This window comes from Sarcophilus harrisii, chromosome 4 (assembly GCF_902635505.1).
Source record: "Sarcophilus harrisii chromosome 4, mSarHar1.11, whole genome shotgun sequence".
NCBI lineage: Eukaryota > Metazoa > Chordata > Mammalia > Dasyuromorphia > Dasyuridae > Sarcophilus > Sarcophilus harrisii.
In genome coordinates, this window is record NC_045429.1 from 456,091,893 (window position 1) to 456,114,084 (window position 22,192).

The 22,192-nt window shown below is 43.8% G+C and overlaps 1 protein-coding gene across 1 annotated transcript; it reads right to left on the reverse strand.

Annotated features, from left to right (window-relative positions):
• Nucleotides 1–2,393: 2,393 nt before the first annotated feature.
• Nucleotides 2,394–4,361, reverse strand: GPR55 (G protein-coupled receptor 55). Its single transcript, XM_003775327.3, has one exon. The coding sequence runs from the start codon at nt 4,355–4,357 to the stop codon at nt 3,467–3,469; it is 891 nt and encodes a 296-aa protein (XP_003775375.2). The 5' UTR covers nt 4,358–4,361; the 3' UTR covers nt 2,394–3,466.
• Between the last annotated feature and the right edge of the window lie 17,831 nt (nt 4,362–22,192).

The following is a 22,192-nucleotide window of genomic DNA, read 5'->3' on the forward strand; positions in this document are numbered from 1 at the left end:
CACAAAGACAAGTCTGCTCTGTTCTATTCCTAGAAAATTTAGTTAAACCAGGCTGTGGCATCTTGAGATAATTGGGAATAAACATGTTGCTTTCAATTTGCAATTTTCTTCTTGACAATTATATGAAATTAAGTTATTAAGTTGAGGAAAGCCTATTATGGTGGCTATCTTCCTAAATGTCTTATTGGACAAAGATTCAGATCATTTGGATGCTCATCAGCCACAATTTCATTTTCCCCCCAGATATAACATCAGAGTAATACTGCTCTAGATTAAGTTAGTAGCAATAGCTACTACTAATGAAAATGTGATAAAAAAATTGGAAATGAAGAGATACCCAGTGATTGGGCAATGGCTGGACAAGCTGTGATTCAGGAATTTTAGAAATGACTTAGAAGGCTTTAAGAAGTGACAGGTAAGAGGAATTCTGGAAATGGGAGGATTTTTAGGGGTTAGGGACTAGATCTGAGATTTCTTCATCTGAAAAAACTCCTGGAAAAGGAAACAATTTTCACTGAGGCAGGCTGATACCTTCTCTACAACACCTAATCTTGGGGTCGTCTGGAGTGTCCAGAGGTTAAAAGACCCCATGGGGTTACAGAGAGAACCATATCCCCAAATCCATGGTTCATCACATTCATCTCCTCTCTCTGGCAGGATGTGTATATTTTGTCTTTATTCCTTTGGAGTCATGGCTTATAAGTGTGCCGAGCAGTTCTAAAGTCCTTTGAAGTTGTCTTTCTCTATATTAATATCACTATATAAAGTGTTCTCCTAGTTCTTCTCACTTCCCTTTGCATCATTCTATGGTGATATTCTGTTTCCTCTGAAACTTGTACATTATGTTTTATCTTATGGCAGCATATTCCCTTACATTCACACACTGCAATTTGTTTAAGCATCGACCGATAGAACGCCCTCCTTGGTTTCCAGTTTAAGGCTCTCCTGAAAAGAGTTAGTGGAAATATGTTTTGTTCACAAAAGACTTCTTTGTTCTTCTTGGGCTGTAGACTAGGGCCAAGGCAGGCCCAAGGACATGTCAGTTTAGGAGTTTGGGGGGCACTGTTCCTCAGGAATGATGCTTCCTTTCCCATTTCTGTGCCTTCACATTGGCCATCCCCCATGTCTGGAACGCGCTCGATCTTCACCTCCACCATGAAGAATTGCTCTTCCTTCAGGATACAGCCCAAGAGCCATCTTCTACACTATCCACTTCTTAATCCCCTCAATTGCTAGTACTTACCCTCCAAAACAAAAGCATATTTAACTATTTTGGAGCTATTAGCATTTAGCTGATGAAACATATACTCATATGAATGAATGATAGATGGAAAACATATATTAGGAGTCAGTCATTGAATGGGCAGCTAGGTGACATAGTAGGCAAAGTATGGATCTGGAGTCAGGAAGGATCATCTTCTTCAGTCTCATTCACCTAACTGTGTGACTCTGATCAAGTCATTTAACTCTGTTTGCCTCAGTTTCTTCATTTGTAAAATGAGCTGAAGAAGGAAATGACCAACCACTCCAGTATCTTGGCCAAGAAACCCCGAATAGGGTCACTAAGAGTTGACTTGACTGAAAAATGACCAAAAAAGTCATTAAATATTTATCAAGCACCTAGATCCTGAAGGATCTTATATTCTAATGGGAAGACAAGGAATATTGGTAATAACAATAGCTAGCCTTTATGAAGCTCTTTTAAAGTTTGCAAAAGTCCTTTACGTATATTATCTCGAGCCTCACAACTAACCTGGGATGTAGGTGCTATTATTATTCCCATTTTATAGATTAGAAAATGATTCCAAGGGAGGCTAAGGATTCATCTATGGCCATATGGGAAATATGTGTCTGAGGCAGGCTTTGAACTCAGGTCTTCCTGACTTCATTCTATTCACTGTACCACCTTGCTGCCTCCACACATGGAGAATGGTGGTCAGCTAAGGCAGTTATGCTCTGGGAAGTCTTTCTGCTAGAGCTTCCGATGCTAGAGCAGTCCGATTATTGGACTGAGTATGTCATCGTAGCAGCTGAAGGGTTCTGGAGTTTCCTGCTTGTGCACTATGGGAGTGAGCAGGGGGTCTTCCTGACTCTTTTTTGGCTTTTGACCCACATGGAGGCTTTAAAGATGCTCCATTCTCTCCCCTCTCTCCTTCCACAAGGAAGTGCTTTTGCTTTTCCTTTCTCAGAGAAAAATGGGAGGACAAACAAAGGAATGGAGGTTTGGCCATCTTGGACGTCTTCAACAGAGGCTGAATGTTGGATACACATTATTTTGGGTACATTATAAAGGGGATTTTTTCAAGTATGGCATTAGACCCTTAAGGTCCCTTTAATCTTATAAATTCAATGATTTCATGAGAACCAAATTGTGTTTCTCTTTACCTCCATGTCTAAAGATAATGCAGTTTTTAGAGGGAGAGTGTTTCAAAAGGCAAAGTTCATTGATCGGATACCAGGAGCTTAAGACCCAATCCCAATGTGGTCTACCAGAGTTATTAAATTAAGACCTACAGTCAATTTTTTACTTCTTTTGGGAAAATTTACAGATATTTTTTACTTTAATGCTCACTTTATTCCCAGACAAGTCCTTTCTCCTCCTTGAAAGAAACATTTTTTTTTAAAAGGGGAATTTTTTTTTCAGCAAAACTAAGCAATACACTAACCAATTATTGTATCTGCAATGTTCTTTGTACTCCCATAGTCCCACACCTTGGCTAGGAAGAGAGGCAGGTTCTGGGTTCTTCTTCAAAGCCAATCTTTTCAATCCCACATTCGATTTTAAAGGAGAAATTTATCTAATGCTTGGGAAATTCCACTCAGCTGAATGATGGAAGGGGGGGGAACCTTCTTACCACAATCAAAGATCACCTCCACAAAGTCTGTGGGCTCATGGTATGGGACAAAGATATCATTGATGGGATCCGTTACATTTTCTAGTTGGATTTTGTTGCCTTTCCTTCCCTCCAAGTCCTAGGCGATGTCTGAATCCTGAAAATCTTAAATTTTTGTCCTATCACAGGACAGGCTTGTGTGCTGGATAGAATCGGATAGATTGTGTTTCCTACAATGGGAAAGGCAGGGGATGGTGTTGTAAAGGGGATGTGGCATCTCCTGGGATGAGATACAAGTATCTGGAAAAAGCCCTCAACTGGGATTCAGAACCCCTGATCGTGCTACGAATGTATGACATACATAGTAGGTAGCGTCTGGGACCTGGAGTCAGCAGTCGGTGGGCATTCTACTGAATAAGTAGAGTAGGAGAGTCAGCTAAATGGCTTCTGCAGTACTTTCTAGCTCTGTCATTCTGTCTCTTCCCCTCTCTGGGCCTCAGTTTCTCACCTGATTTCCCCCCAAGGGTTAGCTACAGCCTCCTTTTCTGCACAAACCCAGCCCTCCTCAATCTCAGAGCCTCCCCTTTTATCCCCACTATGCGCGTGCTCTCTTGTGGCAGAGGCCGAGCTCTTCACGACGGCTGGTGGAGGATCGTGATCCCTGCCCTGAACTCCTTGCTGATGAAGTAGTAGCAGAAGACGTCCAGGCAGCAGTTGATGTTGGCGAGGCACAGGGCCAGCTGCAGGGCAAAGCTGATGCCCTGCTTGATGCTGCAGTCTTGGACAAAGCCGTTCCTCACCAGGAACTGCAGGAAGATGCACAGGTGCACGGGCAGGAAGGAGGCCACGAAGACGGCCAGGCTGGCGGCGATGGAGCGGATGATGGGCGCCCTCCTCACGGCCGACCGGTCCAGCTTCTGGATGCTGTGGAAGGAGCAGAAGCAGACCGTGGCCATGGGAAGCAGGAATCCAAAGAGTTCCAGGGGGACGATGGCCTGGGCGCCCCAGGCGCCGTCGGACATGTTGTGGAAGCAGGTGGAATTGGGGCCCTCTCCGTGAAATTTGTGGATGGGGATGGCGCACGTCCACACCAGGGCCCAGATGGAGCCACAGACCAGCAGGACGTTCCTCGGGGAGCGGACTCTCCGCACCCAGAGCGGGTACCCGATGGACACGTAGCGGTCGAAACTGATAAAGGTGATGGTGAAGACGCTGCCGTACATGCTGACGAAGTAGAGGCACTCGACCATGGTGCAGAAGGACGAAGGCTGGGCCGGCGCCATCTTGAAAGGAAGAGACAGCACGAGCAACAGGTCAAAGACCGCCAGGTTGATCATGTAGATGGACGTGACCCTGTACTCCTCCCGCCGGTTTCTCAGGAAGGAGACGAAGCTGCAGATGGCCAGTAGATTGAGTCCGAGACCCAGGACGAAAGTGGGGATGTGGATAGTCAACTCTACCGTCTTCATGAGGCTGTCGACTTCTCGGAAGGAGCATTCCTCGTTTTGACTCCCGGCTTTCATGTTGGCCCCTGAAACACAAACGGCAGATAAGGCTCCTGCCCCATTAATTTACTCACATAATTCACCTAAGGAGCAGTGCAAGCAAACCACAGTCATTTTCTCAGAGAAACGCTCGGCGCAGGGACAGAGGAGACCTGGTCAGTGGTTCCTCCCTCCCTTCCTAGGGTGTGGCCAGGGGAAAGTCCCTCGAACTTCTGTATTTGGTCCTCCCTAAGTGTAATATTACAGGGAGGGGTTAATGATGTTGAACACCCCTTGTTGCCCTGTGACCCTCAGGAGGACACCCATCTCCACCTCCGACACACACATACATGTGTATATGTTGGGTTCAGGGGTGGCGTGTCTATTTGTGGCTAATCAGCCTAACGAGCTCAGAAGGCTCCCCCCCAGGGGGACACATAAAAGCACATGTGAACATTTGGAATGGAGATGCCTCCGAATGTGCCCATCTCCCGGTTCTTTTTTGCAATTCTGCTTTGCCCACAGAGCACGGGGTCTTCTGGGCACTAATCTTCCGAGGAGCTGTCTTAGTACAGAACAAAGTCTGAATCTCTTTCTCTCCCCAAACTAGGCTTTTGGTTTATGACACAATTCTGTTCAAAACCAGAATCCAGAGACACAGTTGCCTCCTTTCTCAGAGAGCTAGCTGTGGAAATGTCCTTTATTTGAATACATGACCCCGTCCCGAAGCCCATTGCAAGGGGGCTCTCCTCAGCAGCTCTTTGTGAGTAGTGGGACCTGTAGGGCTCCAGTCTTGTGGGGTCCTGTTTGGAGATTCCCGGTCCTGAGAAGGAAGATGGGAAGAGTCAGCTTCCAATCGGGGCGCAGAAAGAAACCGTGAGAGGAGTTGGCCATCGTCATCATGGTCAGCCTGCCACATGAGACACTTCAGGGAATTCCCTTTGGGTAAGATCCAGGACTTTTCTCTTGATCAAATTGAATTAGCTTCTTGGATTTTTGTTTTGCTATGATGCGGAGAAATGAGTTTCTTTGTTATTCACCATGTATGTTCCTCATGAAACTAGTATGAACCTTGTTCCTTCAGCCAAACAAGTGTCAAAACTGTATAAATATGTACACATAGATTGGATTTAACATATACTTTAACATATTTAACATGTATTGGACGACCTGCCATCTAGGGGAGGGGGAGTGGGGGAAGGAGGGAAAAATCTGAAACACAAAACTATGCAAGGGCCAGTATTGAAAAATTACCCATGCACAGGTTTTGTAAATAAAAGGCTATAATAATTATAATAAAAAATGAAATGAAATAAAGTATCAAGCCTTGGATTCAGAGCTTGGGATCCCCCTTACTCCTAATAACAACGACAAAGTCATCAGACTATAGATTGAACCCTGGAGACTAACAGTACTAAGGGAGCAGATTGCTATAACTTTAGCCTGGTACCCGAGAAGAGCAGAATCACGATGTCTGGTTCCGACTTCTTGCTTCCCTTCTTGGCAGAAATGAAAGCTTCTCTTGGAGAAAAGTGAGGAAAGAAGAGCATTAGGAACGTCTATTTTTGTCTCCCTTTGAGCCACACAAGGAGAGCTCCCTACACAAGTCTGCTCTCCAGACGGAAGATTGCTTTCCCCGATTCTTGTACTGGACCCCCCCCCCCCACCCCGGCAACCTTGGCGTGAGGTGCTCCCTAAGCAAGCCATCTTCTCGGGGTAGAAGGCTAGATTCTAGGACTCTTGCATTTGGTGTTACTCATGAAGCAACCCTTCAGAAAACCCTATTGTTGTTGTTGTTTTCCTAGAACCTTGTGTTCCAGAACCAGGCCTGAGAAAGCTTTCCTTTGAGGAGCTGAGATTCAGGCCCGACATTGGGCAGAAATTCCCATGGTGGAAAAGCTGTCTCCTACTGTCACGTACTACCACGTAACTGCCAGCCCCACCAATGGCTGCTGGGGTTGGAGTGGGGGACGGGAAATCCTTCAAATCTGATGCACTTTCAGAATTCTCCAGAAGAGATGACCATCCGTTGGGGAATGACTAAACAACTTCACGGTAAAAGAGGGTGATGGCACAATATTCAGCTCTACAGAATGATGAAGGAATGATTAGATGAAATCTGGGTAGACTCGTAGGAACTGGTGAAGAGGCAAGATTGTTTTTGCAAAATAAAGATATTTTAAAAACAAAAACTTGAGAAAAATGTAAGAGCTCTGATCATAAATCCAGGGATCCAATAATGCAGACGGCTGCCTACCTCCTAAAGGAAAGATGAAGAAGCCAGAGTGCACATCTAGACTTGCTTTTTTTTTTTTTTTTTGCTGAGGCAATTGGGGTTAAGTGACTTGCCCAGAGTCACACAGCTAGGACCTGTTAAATGTATGAGGTCAAATTTGAACTCAGGTCCTCCTGACTTCAGGGCTTGTGCTCTATCCACTGCGCCCCCTAGCTGTCCCTAAACTTGCTTTTTAAGGCATGACCAGTTTGGGAATTTGTGATTTCTTTTTTCTTGCTTTCTAAATGGAGAAGATGGGAGAATGAAGGAAAGATAGGAGATTTTTTTCACTGAATTAAGCAGTAAATTTATATTTAAACAATCTCTGAAGAAGAGAAAGTTTTAAAAAGAACCCCCAGATCTCCAGTAGACAAGTAGTACAGAGGGAAAGGGGGTAGTTCTGGACTGAATTTAATTTTAATTAATTAAATTTAATTTAAATTTTAAAAATCCAATTTAAATAAATAGTTTAAAGCACCTACCCCACGGAAGGTGCTGGGCCCTAGGGGGATATTCTAAAAGTCTAGTTACAGGGGTCCTCAAACTCCAGCCCACAGGCCAGATGGGGCAGCTGAGGATGTTTATCCCCCTCCCCCAGGGCTAGGAAGTTTCTTTATTTAAAGGCCCACAAAACAAAGTGTTTGTTTTTACTATAGTCCGGCCTCCAACAGTCTGAGGGACAGGGAACTGGCCCCCTCTTTAAAAAGTTTGAGGACCCCTGTATGTGACTTCCACAGTGTGGGTATTCTCTTCACCAGTACAGATCTCAACCCAGCTCTAACTTAGTAGCTCGGTCTTCAAGAGTTCCCTGAGGGTCAGCCCAGGCAAGCAGCTCACTCCTGCTCCCCCCAGATGTTGTCTGAGAGTCCAGGAATCACAGCAGATGCTAGAGATAGACAAACAACCCCCGCCCCCATTGCATCGCTGCTGCCCTCGAGGAGCTCACCCTCTCTGGGGGAACAGCACCACGAGCTGCTTCTTGTCCCACCCCCTGCTTGAAGAGACCCAATGCCGGCGTGGTGTGGGGGGCGCAGCTGTGGCTCAGGCCGAGGCTGACTGTGCAGTCTGGGCCCACGGGCTCCACAGCTCGGGCACAAAGAGTCCGAAGGACCAGATGTCAGACTGAACGGGTGCTGGGGTCAAGGGCCCTCGGGTCAAGGCTGGGTCAAGGGCTGTCTCTGAGCCAGACTGGCCCCAGGGCCCTCAGAAATCTCCCCGGCAACTCTCCGGGAGCAGAGATCGCAGGCGGGCACCGCCCGCCCCTGGGAAAGGGGACTTCCTCACTGGGAGGTCTAGCTGACCCACCAGCCCAACCCCCGAAAGTTAGTGAGGCTGCTGCAGGAGCAGGAGGGATCGAAGAGGCCAAAGAATACAGAAGGGTGGGGAGGTCCTGGGGGGGGGGGGGTGAGAATTCAGTCCCCCTGCAGGTCTCTGACGGGGCAAATGAGAAGGGGGTTGTGCCTGCCTGGGAGGGAAGATCCTCCTGTCACCGATGCAATGATAGAAACAGGTCTGGGGAAGACATGAAAAGGGCAGAGAAGGATGGGGGTGGGGAGAGACGGAGAGAGAGAGACAGAGACAAAGAAGAGAGAGGAGAGAGAGAGAAAGATAAGAGAGAGGAGAGACAGAGGGAGAGAGGGAGAGAGGGAGAGAGATAGGCAGAAATGGAGACAGACAGAGAAGAGAGAAGAGAGAGGAGGGAGGGAGAGGGATAGGCAGAGACGGAGACAGACAGAGACAGACAAACAAACAGAGAGACAGAGGGAGAGGGGGAGGGGAGGGAGAGAGAGAGAGAGAGGCAAAGATGGAGACGGAGACAGACAGACAAACAGAGAGAGAGACAGAGAGAGAGGGAGAGAGAGAGAAGAGAGAGGGGGGGGGAAGAGGAGAGACAGAGACAGACACATTCAGACCCAGACAGAGACAGACAGAGAGACAGGGAGGGAGGGAGGGAAACAGCGAAAGAGGGAGGCAGAAAGGGAGGGAGAGACAGAGACACACACACAGAGACAGAGAGATAGACAAGGAGAGAGAGAGACAGACAGACAGACACAGAGAGAGACAGAGACACAGAGAAAGAGACAGAGAATTAGGGATTCTGAAAGCTTTGGTCCTTTGATCATATTTTAAGTAAAGATTCTCCCTATTGGGGAGAGAAGTCACCTAGAGAACCCCGCCTTTCCATGATCTTCCATGATGATTCCGGTCCTGCCTCTGGTTCTTCTAGTCCTTTGCCCAGCTCTCTCTCCACTTTCCTCCAGCCCAACAGACCTCTTAAGGCCCCAAAATACCATACCTCCAGTCTCAGTCATCACCCAAGCCAGCACCTGAGCCTCTGGACACTTCTCTGAACGTGTTTACAATCCTATACATACATAAAGCCCCAACTTACACGACCACATCCTCTTTTCAGCAGCAACTTTAAAAATTCTATGCCTACATAACTTCAAAATTCAGCTTTTTCTATTTTTCAAAGGAAAAAAAAAAGATTCAGGAAATCCACCTTTTAAGTAGAGGGGAAAACCCCACAATATCACCCACAGAATATTTTCTTTTCACGAATGGCAGCCCATTTCACAGATGGGTTCTGGCCCATTCCTACGACAGTTTTTTAAAAAAAAATTTTAGTATTTTATTTTTTCATTCTCCTTTTTGAAGAGGATCAATGATATCGCAGAGGATGTCTTAACCTGAGCGTATGAACTAAATTTAAGTGAGGCAGAAAATCCTCACTCTCACTCTCTTCCATTCATCAAAACCCTGTGGAGCTTTAGCCCATCTGCAATACAATTTTTCCTGCCAGGTATGCTTTGGTTTCTTGGAGCCACAGACGAGAGTGGGCTGAAATTAGGCCCCGAAGGTGGATGAACAGCCTCCGACCAGATGTGCTGGTCTTCCCAGAACACCCCCAAATCTGGCTCCCATTGCACTCATCCCTCTAGGCTGCTAGAAGCCCTACTTTGAAGGGTAGGTCATTATTATTCATAGAATGCTGGACCTTGGAGGACATTGTGTTTCCTTTTGCAGATGAATCAACTGAGGTTCAGAGAGGTCATAGGATGACAGATTTAGAGAGGAAAGGAAACTTTTGGGTCATTGGGTCTAATACCTCATCTTAGAGAGGACAAAATTGAGGGTTGAAGTCTTCTTAGCTCACAGACTGAGACATCTTTGTCTCAAAGAAGTTTGATACTATGGCATCTTTCTGTATTTTTTCAAATAATGTATGTAAAATTGGAATCGTTCTCTTTGAATGTTTCATAGAATCCATTTGTAAATCCATTTGCTCCTGGATGGTTTTTTTTTTTCCCTTTGTGAGTTCATTTAGAGCTTGTTCAAAATTTTTTTTCCTGAGATTGGATTTTTGACTATTTGTAAATCTATTCATTTAATTTATTTTTATGACATATAATCGGGCAAAATAATTTTCAACAATTTCCTTGATTATTTTCTTTGTTGTGAGTTCTCCTTTTTCTTTTTGATACTGACAATTTGGTTTTCCTCTTTCTTTAATATCAATCCTAGTTATAGGGTTATAGGATAGATAGCTTTATCAATTCAATAGTTTTTTGGTCATAATTTTTATCTCTGATTTTCACAGTTGCTACTTTGATGTATATATTTTAAAAAATTCATTGCCTTTCTAGTTCATTGCTATTGTGATGTTGCATTCCCAATAAATTGGTGTTCTTTCTTTTGGTGGTGAATGTACTTAAAATATATATGCTTTTCTCTCAGGGAGGTTTTGATTATATCCTAAAAGTTTTGGTATGTTATATTATTGTCAGGTTTTTTTTTATGATTCTTCTTGTTGATTCAATGATTTTTTTCCTTTAATAAACCAGATTCTTTAGAATCATATTATTTAGTTTCCATTTAACTTTGAAGCTCTATTCAAATTACTTAATTAAAATTTTAATTTTACTTACTAAAGTCTTTATCACTTTATAATCAGCAAAAATATGCATTTTCTGTATTTATTTATGATATTTTTATGCCTGAGCTGCTAGCACACGATCAATTTTTGTAAACAAGTCTGCTAGCACATGGGCAATTTTTGCTAATATGTTATGTGCAGTTGTATATTCTTTTCTGTTCCCACACTCATTACCAGAGAGCTACAATGTCTAACTTTTCTAAAATTCTCTTTAGGTTCCTAAAAATGTTTCTTATTTACGTTTTTGTTAGATGTGTCTAGCTCTGAAAGGGATACATTGAAATTCCCAGCTATTATAGTTTTGTTATTTCTTTATATAGTCTGGTTAACTTTTCATCTAAGAAGTTAAATGCCTTTCCATTAAGCATATGTGTGTGTGTGTGTGTGTGTGTCTGTGTGAGTGGGTGTTTGTGTATGTGTGAGTGAGTTTACTTGTCTGGGTACAGACTGCTTCTCCTAGTGGAACATAAACTCCTGAAGAGCAGATCCAATTTCCCGTGGGCTTTACCCGCCCAGAGTCTGTCCCACAGGAGACATCAGATAAGTGACCACTGAACTGGACTTCAGGGCCTGGGAGAACTCTGGGATTTCTTTGACTTCCTTGCTTTACAAATATCAACAAATAGACATTTTTTTAAATTAAAATAATTCAGCTCTGTAATGTTCTTCTCTAAAATATGATTGTTCTCTGGGAGCAGGTTTCCTGGGGGGCTTCTGGAGGCAATCTTAGTTTCAGTTCGGAGTAATAATCACCTCAAATGCAGCCAGCTGTTAAAAAAGTTCAGATCCTCTATTTTCTCTTTCCTTCACTTGGAGCTCAGCTAGCTTTCTGGAGGCCTTCCAGACCTTGGTTTCCATGTTCTCCACAGGACAGCCAGCCATCTCTTCTCTGTCTTCCTCAGTTCTGCCCGACTGAATCCTGGCTTCTCAATCTCCTACAGTGCTTAGTTGGCTTGTGGGAGCTCCTTATATATGGTCTCTTAAAGGTGTGAACTCTAAAGGTGTGAGAAGTGTGAACTCTAATGTGTGAACTCTCCCAAAGGTGTGATCTCCAAAGGTGTGAACCAAGTACATAAACATTGTTTCTATCAATTCCAGTGACTTAATATCTTGTTTCAAGTTCTGGCCCATAACATAAAATTAGACAATCGACTAGGCACCTTGTAAGAATCCTAACACAGCTCCAATTGTCTCCCTGTCTCTCTGGGATGAGAAGGAAAAGACGTGACACCTGTTATAGGTACTAAGTCTTGCAAGCTCTACTGAGTAGGCTGGCAGAGGAGGCAGCTGGAGGAGGCTGCTGGAGGAGGCTGGCAGAGGAGGCTGCGGGAGCTTCACTGGCTTGGAGGAATGAGGATCTTTGGGTCTCAATTCCTGTCTCCCTCCCTTTCTGTCTGGGGCTCCGCTCGACCAGGTTGTGCTGAGGCTCAGCTGAGGATCTGGAGAGGAGGCTGCTTTGTAAGGTGGCTTGTTGGGACCCAATGGCCGAAATCTAGATGGAGGGAGACTCAAGTGTCTCCCACTGGCAACTCTGGGAGCTGCGGTTGATGAGGTCACCCATGGCCCCACCGCCACATAAAGATACCCATCGTGGTCTGAAGGGATTGATGGGTAAGGAACGGGGGACTTGGGGAGGGGGGGCCTGGGCCAACCAAAGTTAAGGTCAAGCTCCTTCCTGGAGCATGAGCCTCTCCCTGCACGGAGGCCCTAGCTGCTTCCTCCCCCGGGGGCTCAGTATCAGAGGTAGGAGGGCTGAGAAAGGCCTGGGCTCACTGTGGTTGCCCGTGGGAGGATGAGGGGCCGGAGGAATGGGGCTCTTTTGTTCTCAGTCTGAGTCAAATCCGAGATGTCAGAGTTAGACAAATAGGCTGAGGAAAGCCGGAGCCCCAGAACTGCCCGTGGCCAGGATGCTGCTCCTCTCCTCCAGCTCCCAGCCCCATTTCCCAGCCCTGCATGGAGGGAGCTCCCTGAGGCTTCCGGGGCCTCCTCTCCTCCCCATCTCTGCCGTCCATCAGTCAAGAACCCAGCCACTAAATCGGAGGGGATCTGTAGGGTGACCCCCAGCTTGTTCCCCTTCCCTCTCCCCAAACCACATTTCTCATGGGGATTTGGGGATGCAGGGTCCTAGCAGGAAATGCAGAGACATCTCTACACCAGGGCAGTTTGGATCCTAGAACCAGAATGATCCAATTCCATTCTACAGATGAGGAAACTGAGGTCAAGGGAAATTAAACGGCCTTCCTGAAGTTGCTCCAGTTAAACGTGGGGTGAAGAGAAGGTAAGTGGCTGGCCCAAGAACGCTCTCCTGCCTCCCCGCCTCTGCCTCTCCTTAGGCAGACAGGTCTCTCATTGGTGAATGAAAGGACGCCTTCCCCCCCCTCAAGGGCCTCCAGCTGTCACTGAGGCTGGAGCTGGGGGAAGGGCATCAGTGGAGAGTCCTGGCCTCCCTGGCCCTAGAGTCCCCCTCTCTCCCTGACCTTTGCTGCCTTGTCACGGCCAAGTGACCGTCCTTTTCTGGGCCCTCGCAAAATTAGATCGGAGAGGTCAGTGGTTCCCAAACGTTTTATAGACAAAAAACACCTTTTAATGTTAAAATACAGGAAAGCAATGGTTTCTCAGCCTCTCCCACAGCAGCAGCTGCATTATTAGTATTTGCTGAGTGGTGAAAAGCTTTTGGACCAGAACCACTCCCTACAGGAACGGACCCCCTGCTCCCAGGGGCTTGGGAAGGAGAATGGTCCCTGGGTACGGGTGCCGAGTCAAAAAGGGTGGGGCATGCCTCCCCAGTGCTCTGGGAGATTTCCCAGAGGGCCTCTGGGGCTTCTGGTTTCTTTTTCCTTTGTAGGTTTGGGGATTTCCCCTGAGCCCAAGGGACAGCCCCGGCCCCCGGGGAGCACCCAAGGAGAAGCAGAAATGCCAGCCCTAGGAATGGGCTGGCGCAGAGTTCAGCCGGGCCCTGCCAGCTGCTGGGAGCCCCGTGCCCAAGGAGGCTCTGGGGAAGGGCTGCCAAGGAGAGGGGCCAAGAGTTCTCAGGAGGACGTCGTCACAGGGAGGCACTTTCCGGCTTCTTGTTGTCCAGTAGACGCAAGCATGGGAGAAATGGTGACCGAGCAGGGCTGAGAAGGGACAGGTGCCGAGGGAGGGCAGCAGCCGGGCAAAGGCGGGGAGGGGAGAGATGGGGCTCCAGGTGGTCGGAGCAGGCTGAAAAAGGACTGAACAAAAACAGTAAAATAGCAGATCTCCCTCAGGGTACCTTCCACCCACAGGTGCTAGTGCTGCCCTCTGGGCCAGACAAGGCCAGAGAAGGTCCCTTCCCCTCTGAGAGCCCTGCATCTCTAGTAACTCAGTAACTCGGCAGCCAGAGGATGTGCGCCTGAGCCAAGAGGGAAAGGCTGTGGTCCCACCTATAGCCATCACTGACTTTGTACGGCAGTGCCCAGGCCTTTGGGGTGCTCTGGAGGCTCCGTGGGACTGAAGAACAAGCCCTGGCTCTGGAGACCCAAGGTCCGAGTTCAAATTCAGCCCCAGATGCTTCTTACCTGGGTGATCTTGGGTAGTCAGTGGGGAAGCTTTATGCACTGAGCTCTGGCTTAGGAGAACAACCGTCCCTGCCCTCTCAAGTATTTACTGGGATCTGTCTGTCTGTCTGTCTGTCTATCTATTTCTCCTCTCCCTCCAAATCCCCTTATACAAGGGAATATAGATACAAGGGGAGCTACCAGCTGCTCAGAAAAAGCTCCATGTGGAAGGCAGGGCTTAAATCAGGTCACAAAGGAAGTGAGATTCTGAGACATGGAGGTGAGAAGAGAGGTATTGCAGCCTGGGAGAAGCGGAGGGTCCCATATGAGGTAAAAACTCAGGCTGATTTGGCTGGACCGTGCTCATCGTACAAGGAAATCCTGTATAAGGGTCTGGCAAGGTCAGTTACCAAGGACCTGATAGGCCAGCCCGGAGCTTGTATTGGATTGAAAAGAAACAGGGAGTCATGGGTGTTTCCTGGGGGGAAGAGGGGTTCCAGCAGTGAGGCACTGGGGAGAGACCATTTGGCAGTTGTGTGGGGGATGATGTGCAGAGACTCGAGTTAACAGCCATTTATTAAGTGCTTCCCACGTGGCAGAGAGAATTAAGGGCAGAGACTGCCATGAGGCGGCTGCCATGACCATGAGTGTGGCCGGGACACGCACAAGCAGAAAGAATGATGGTCCCGGCCCTCAGGAAGCGCATCTTCTCCACGGGAAGATGAACCATTAAAGGAAACTGAAAGGAGGTGGGGCAAGGAGGTGGAGAAAGGCCGGGAGGCAGGAGCCTGGAGAGGACTGAAGGCCCAGAGAGGAGACTGGGAGGCTCCATCACCCCCAGGAGAGGTAACAAGGTCCTGACCCAGGTGTTGTCTGTGGGAGTGGAGAGGAGGGGGTGGATGCTAGAAGACCGAAAGGATAAGAGGCATCGGGTGTGGGGATCTATGGGTGGGAAGGGTGAGGACCCATGGGCCTCAAGTGGTCAATCTGGGCGATGTCCCTTCCGCTTTCAAAAATGCCCAGGTCTCCCCAAGGCTTAAAAAAGCTCCCACTGGAGCCTCCTTGCCCCCGATCCAGCAACACAAATGGCTCCTTAAGTTCCCAGCAGAGCCACTTGTATCTACACAGCTGCCTTCACTTCCCTCCTTCCCTCCCTTGGTCCTCAGCCCTGTGTCATCTGCCTGTGACTCATCACCCAACTGAAACACTTCTCTGAGTTGCCGGGGATCCTTCAGTGACCACAAATCCCATCTTCATTCACACACTCATCTCTCTGCTCTAGACTGTTCTGGTCCTGATGATCTCAGTTCTCTTCCCCACTCTAGTTCAGGCCACGCATCGGCTGCCAATGGGCTCTTCCCCAAGGGCACAGCCAACCCTGTGATGGCCACCGATGGCCTCCGGAGCAAACAATAAACTCCTGGGCTTGGTCTCTTCCCAGCCTTGACCCCGAACTATCCTTCTGGCCCCTCTGGATGTTACTCTGCAAAACCTGGCCTTCCTCACTGCTCTGGATCTATCCGCACTGACTAGTTTTGTATCTGTGCTTGCATGTATTTGTATGGGGACTTATTGTCTCCCCCATCAGAATATCAGCTCACGGTGGATACGGATTATTTTCTTCTTCATAATTATGTTTCCAGCGCCCGACACATAGTAGGTCCTTAATAGATATGTGTTGATGGATCAGCTGGAGGGAAGGAATTATTTTGATTGCAATGGGGGTTTTAGAAGAGGGAGGGACTTGGGAGGAAGATGATGCATTTCATTTTAGGCTGTGAAGTTTGAGCTGTTTATGGGAGTATCCATTTAAAAATGACTAGTAGAAATGGTTTGGGAGTGAAGCTCAGGATAAGTAAAGTTAAATTTTAAATCTGAAGATAATTAAACTCATGGGATGATAGAGACAGAGAGACAAAAACAGATACATAGAGACAGAAAGACAAAGAGAAACAAAGATATACAGAGAGACAGAGATAGACAGAGACAAAGAGAGAGACAGAGAAAGAAACAGACACAGAGTGACAGATACAGAGACGGACAGAGAGAAAGAAACAGAGACAGAAAGAGGCTATAGAAAGACAGAAACAGAGAAACAGATACACAGATAGAGACAGAGGCTATGAAAAGACAAAGAGACAGAGAAAGAAAAACATACACAGAGATAGACAGAAACACAGAAGGAGACAGAGGGAGGCTATGGAAAGGCAGAGAGACAGAGAAAGAGAAACATACATAGACACAGAGAGGGACAGAGAGAAGGAGAGAGATAGAAATAGACAAAGAAACAGAGAAAGAAACAGATACACAGAGGGACAGAGAGACAGAGACAGAGAGAGGCTATAGAAAGACAGAGACACAGAGAAACAGATACATAGACAGAGAGGGACAGAGAGAGAGAGAGACAAAGACAGAGCGAGAAAGAAACATACACAGAGACAGGGGCTATGAAAAGACAAAGAGACAGAAAGAAAACATACACAGAGACAGAGACAGAGGCTATGTAAAGACAAAAAGACAGAGAAAGAAAAACACACAGAGACAGACAGAAACATAGAGGGGGACAGAGAGAGGCTATGGAAAGGCAGAGAGACAGAAAGAGAAACATACACAGAGACAGAGACAGAGGCTATGTAAAGACAAAAAGACAGAGAAAGAAAAACACACAGAGACAGACAGAAACATAGAGGGGGACAGAGAGAGGCTATGGAAAGGCAGAGAGACAGAAAGAGAAACATACACAGAGAGATAGAGAGAGATTAGGGAAAGGAGAATCATCACACACTCCCAGAATTAAGCAATATAATGGATGATGCAGACAGAGGAGTGACCACAGAGGGAAAGATGAATGTCACAAGAGAATGAGCCATTTGGATTTGACCATTTAGAGATCACTGATGACTTTGAAACAATATAGCTGTTACTGTATACAGTGTCCTCTTGGTTTTACTCATTTTGCTCTTTATCATTTCCAGCAAGTATTTCCATGTTTTTCTAAGATTATTGAACTCCACATTTGTTATAGCACAGTAGTATTCCATCATAAGTATATAACAAAATTTGTTCAACTATTCCCAATAGATGGGAAATTTCCAGTTCTTTGCCACCACAAAGAGCTGCTATAAACATTTTAGAATATATACTTTTTCCTTTCTCCCTCATCACCTTTGGAAATAGAACTAATAGTGCTATTGCTGGGACTCACTGGTGACTTTGGAAAGAACAGTTTCATTTGTGTGAGAAGGTCAAAAGCCAGACTACAAAGTACTGAGAAGTTGGTGAGCAGAGGAAGCGGAGGCAACAAGCGTAGATCTGCCCCTCTTCCTTATAAGTCCATCTTCAACCATGATGGAGCTGCATTTGATGGCTCCCTTCCTGCTCCAAGTCTGTGATCTTATGATCTCAGAGCCCTTCCTGATCTTTGATTATGAGATAAAGGGGAGAAAATCAAGGAGATAAAGGGAAAGGGTAGGGAAAGGTGAAGCTGAGCCCTGGAAGACATCATTAACCACAGACTGGCCCTGATGTTTTAATAACTTGGGCCCCTGAATCCTACTGTTGAGAAAAATAGGTGATTTGCTTAACATGGAAATCCCTAGGAACCTGTTGAAAGCCAATGATGAAGCAAGAAGATGCTGCTTGTGTCCAAACACCTTACAGAGTAATTTAATGAAACTTTTCTGCTAGAAAAAATTTTGCTCCTGAAAAATAAGTTAAGTATATTTTGCAAGAAAGCAATGCTTCCTGTTTGCAAAAAAAAAAAAAGTGACTTGTTCTGATAAAAGAAGATAATAGTGGGCAATTGTTCTCCCACAAGGGAAAACAAATACCGAGAAGTACTAGTCTCAGACCTGAGTGCTGAGCCCTAAAGAACTGGTTACAAAATTTTAAAGAAGTTCAGAGAAGGAAATGAAAAGGACCTTGCAATTAGGTTCAAAAGTTAAGGGTTCAAATCTTAGCTTCGTTCCAAATCACATCATTAGAGAAACACAAATGAAAGCAACTCTGAGACTCCACCTCAACTCCATGGGATTGACAAAGATGACAGAAAGAGAAAATAAATACTGGAGGGACCATGAAAAAAAGGCACATTAACGCACTGTTGATGGAGCTATGAATTAGTTCAGAAATTCTAGGAAGCAATTTAGAACTATGTCCCAAGGTTATTAAATTGTGTATATCCTTTGCCCCAGTACACCACTCTTAGGCCTATGTCCCACAGTTTAAAAATAAGAAAAGGGTTTATATGGACAGAAATATTGTTTTTTTTAATTTAATTTTTATTTATTTTGTTAAATTTTCCCAATTACATTTAACATTTTTTTCATTAAAGCTTTTTATTTTCAAAACATATGCCTAGTTTTCAGCATTCACCTTTGCAAAACTTTGTGTTCCAAATTTTTTCTCTCCCTTCCTCCCACCCCTTTCCCTAGATGGCAAATAATCCAATATAAGTTAAACTTGTGCAGTTCTTCTATACATATTTCCACAATTCTCTTCCTGCCTAAGAAAAATCAGATCAAAAAGAGAAAAATGGGAAAAACCAAAATGCAAGCAAACAACAACAAAGGTGAAAATAGTATGTTGTGATCCACATTTAGCCCTCATAGTCCCCTCTCTGGGTGCAGATGGCTCTCTCCACCACAAGTCTTTTGGAATTAGCCTGAATCATCTCATTGTTAAAAAGAACTAAGTCCATCAGAATTGATCATCTATACAAAAATAGCCTTTTAAATTGTAATTTAGCTTTTTGAGGCCTTTTTCCCCCTGAGGCAACTGGGGTAAAGCTACTTGCCCAGGGTCACACAGCTAGGAAGTGTTAAGTGTCTGAAGTCAAATTTGAACTCAGGTCCTCGTGACTTCAGGGCTGGTACTCTACCCAGGAGCTGCCCAGTAATTTAGCTTTTTAATTGTAATAGTTTTTTAAAAGTGGCAAGAATTTGAAGGCAAGCAGATGCCCACCAATTGGGGAATGGATGACCAAATCGCGGTCTAGGATCATGATGCAATACTATTGTTTTGTGACATGGAAAAATCACTTAACCTTGGTTGCCTTGCAAAAAAAAATACTATCATTTTGTAAGAATGATGAAGGGGATAGTTTCTGAAAAAACCTGAGAAAGCATGTATAAACTGATGAGCAAAATGAGCAGTACCAGAACAATTTATATAAGAACAGCAGCGTTATAAAGGCCAACAGCTTTGAAAGGTTTTAGAACTCAGCAGGGCAATGATCAACTCTGATTCTAGAGAACCAGTGATGAAGTCTGCTACCCACCTCCTGACAGAGAGGTGGTAGACTCGAGGTGCAGAATGAGAAGTACATTTTCAAACTTGGTTCATGTGAGAATTTGTTTTGTTTGACTAGGAATATCTGTCACAATCACTTGGTCTGTCTTTCTTCTCTCATTCATTCCTTCCTTCCTTCCTTCCTCCTTTTTTTTTTTTTTTTTTTTTTGCTGAGGCAATTGGGGTTAAGTGACTTGGCCAGGGTCACACAGCTAGGAAGTGTTAAGTGTCCGAGACCAGATTTGAACTTGGGTCCTCCTGACTTCAGGGCTGGTGCTCTAACCAAAACACCACCTAGCTGCCCTCTTCCTTCCTTTTTTTTTTTTTAAACAAATAGAAGGAGAAAGGAGAAGAGATTTAAAAGGAGGAAGGATAGAAAAAGAGAGTAGAAGAAAGGAAATAAAATAAAAAGTCACTTTTATTATAATTATTATACTATATTATATATTATATCAAAAATGACTGAAAAAGTCCAGAAAGACGCAAACATAAGTACTATATCTCTAAAAGTTACAGGTTGAATTTGTTATATGTTTGAAAAGGAAAATAGACTGCATATTATATAAATCTGTAGTTACACATACAATCTTCTTTCTGTTCCATTATTTATATATGTTTGCTAAGGTTAGAACAAGAATAAATAATTTATCAGAGGAGGGGGAAGAAAACCTAACATTTAAAGCAAAACCAAAAACAATTGGAGCTACCCAAAGTCCAATGGATTTCCTTCTGAAATAATGACTTTCCTCTCATTGGAACAAAGATTCAAGAACCACTTCTTAGGGATGTTGTGGACAGTATTCTTGGTTAGGTATATATTCCCATTCAACCATCTCTTCTGAACTACTGAATATACAGTGGCCAGTGACCAACAATTATCAGATGTAAATCTGGGAGTGAAATGGTCTTAACCTAAAACAACTATTCCATCAGAGATGAAAAAAAAGTACCAGACAGAAAAAAGTTCAAGAAATCCAAAGAGAAAGCACAAGAAATTAATTTTTCCAGCTAAAGTCCACACAAAAAGTAGTCAGAAAGCTGTGGATATTGGGGAATGAGGGTAGCCAGCAAAGGTTGGTCTTGGAGCTCAATACTTGGAGGTCTTATAGTGCACCAACCAGGAGAAATCCAAGAAAGAGAAGGGCAGGGGAACAGAAATAGATGACATCAACTATAGCTCACTACTGTTGGAAATACTTTTCCTTTCTGCTCACCCTCTTGATCATAACTCCAAACATAAGTAGAACAAATTCACCTATAAAATGAAGGATAGCAGAGTGCGTTGGAAAGTAGATTTCAGTAATATTTTATTTCTAAGAAACACACCTAGAATGGAAAGATTTCAACAGAATTAAAATAATAGGCCAGAGCAAAATGTATTATGTATCAGGCAAACTAAAAAAAAAAAGGAGGGATAACAATTAAGATTTCAGATAATGTAACAGTAAAAATAGACTTGATAAAAAAAATAAATTTGGCAACAGTTATACTTAAAAGTATGATAGAAAATGGATTAATACTACATGTATACATAATATGTACTATAACATATATATTTATACATACATACACACACTCACACCAAATGCTATAGTAACTAAATGCTTAAAAGAAACAATAAACAGCAAAATGATGATAATTAGGAACCTCAAAGCACCCCTCTCAGTAGATCTAGACAAATCAAACAGATAAGTAAGAGTAATTAAATAACCAAATTGGGTTTTACAAAAGTTAGGATAAATCTCTGCTAAATACTGAAATTGAATAGAAAAAAATCATTACATATCTCATAGGCACCTTTACAAAAAAGTGACGACATATTAGAGCATAAAACCTTTATGAACAAATGCAGAAAAGCAGACATGTTTGTATATATATGTAAATATATACACATATGCGTATAACACACACACACACACACATACATTTGAATGACCACAAAACAATAGAAGTTACAATCAACAAAAGACTTTTGAAAAAAGGATTAAAATGAAGATTAAACTATGTCATCCAAATAACTGATAGGTTAAAGAACAAATCATAGAAATGATAATTTCCCTAAAGAAAATGACAAAACAGTGAAACTTTTGGAACATTTCCAAAGCAACCCAGAAGAAAAGCATGTCTTTAACCACTTGAATTACCAAACAAGAGAAGAAATAGATCAATGGACTGTATGCACAACTAAAAATAAATGAAAAAGAGCCTCAGCTCCATCAAATTTTAAAACCCAAATTAAATACCAAATAAAAATTCTGAAACCAAAGAAAAGATTTTTAAAAATGAAGACCAAAAATCCTATTGATTTGATTATCTAAGAGTTTTTTTTTTTAAATAAATAGACTATCAGTCTGATTTTTTGGTAGAAGGCAATCAAAACTAAGTGAATTTCCCAGGGTCACACAGCTAGTGAGTATCAAGTGTCAGACTGAATTTGAACTCAGATGCTCCTAACTCCAGGACTCATGGTCTATCCATTCTACCATCTAACTGCTCCCAATAGATTGTTAGTCTTTTATACAAATAATTGTATTTGTATACAATATAACAAATGAATGTAAATAATTGGAGTAACATTTATTGTTCATGTAAATAAAATCAATATCACAAAATGACCATTTAACTTAATTTATTTATTCAATGCCACCCCAATTAAATTACTAAAAATTATCTGTTAGAAAAAACAATAAAATTTCATTTGGCAGGAATTTCAAAGAAACTATGAAAAAAAGTAGTACAGATTCAGCAATGTCAGGTCTTAAAGTATGTTATAAAGTGAGAATATTGTTGAAGTATAAAATAGATAATTCTAATTATTTTAAATTAAAATCTTCTTGTATAAATAAATCAATGTG

Excerpts from the sequence above, each read along its gene's own strand:
- GPR55 (XM_003775327.3), bottom strand. The coding sequence starts at position 4,357 with ATGAAAGCCGGGAGTCAAAACGAGGAATGCTCCTTCCGAGAAGTCGAC.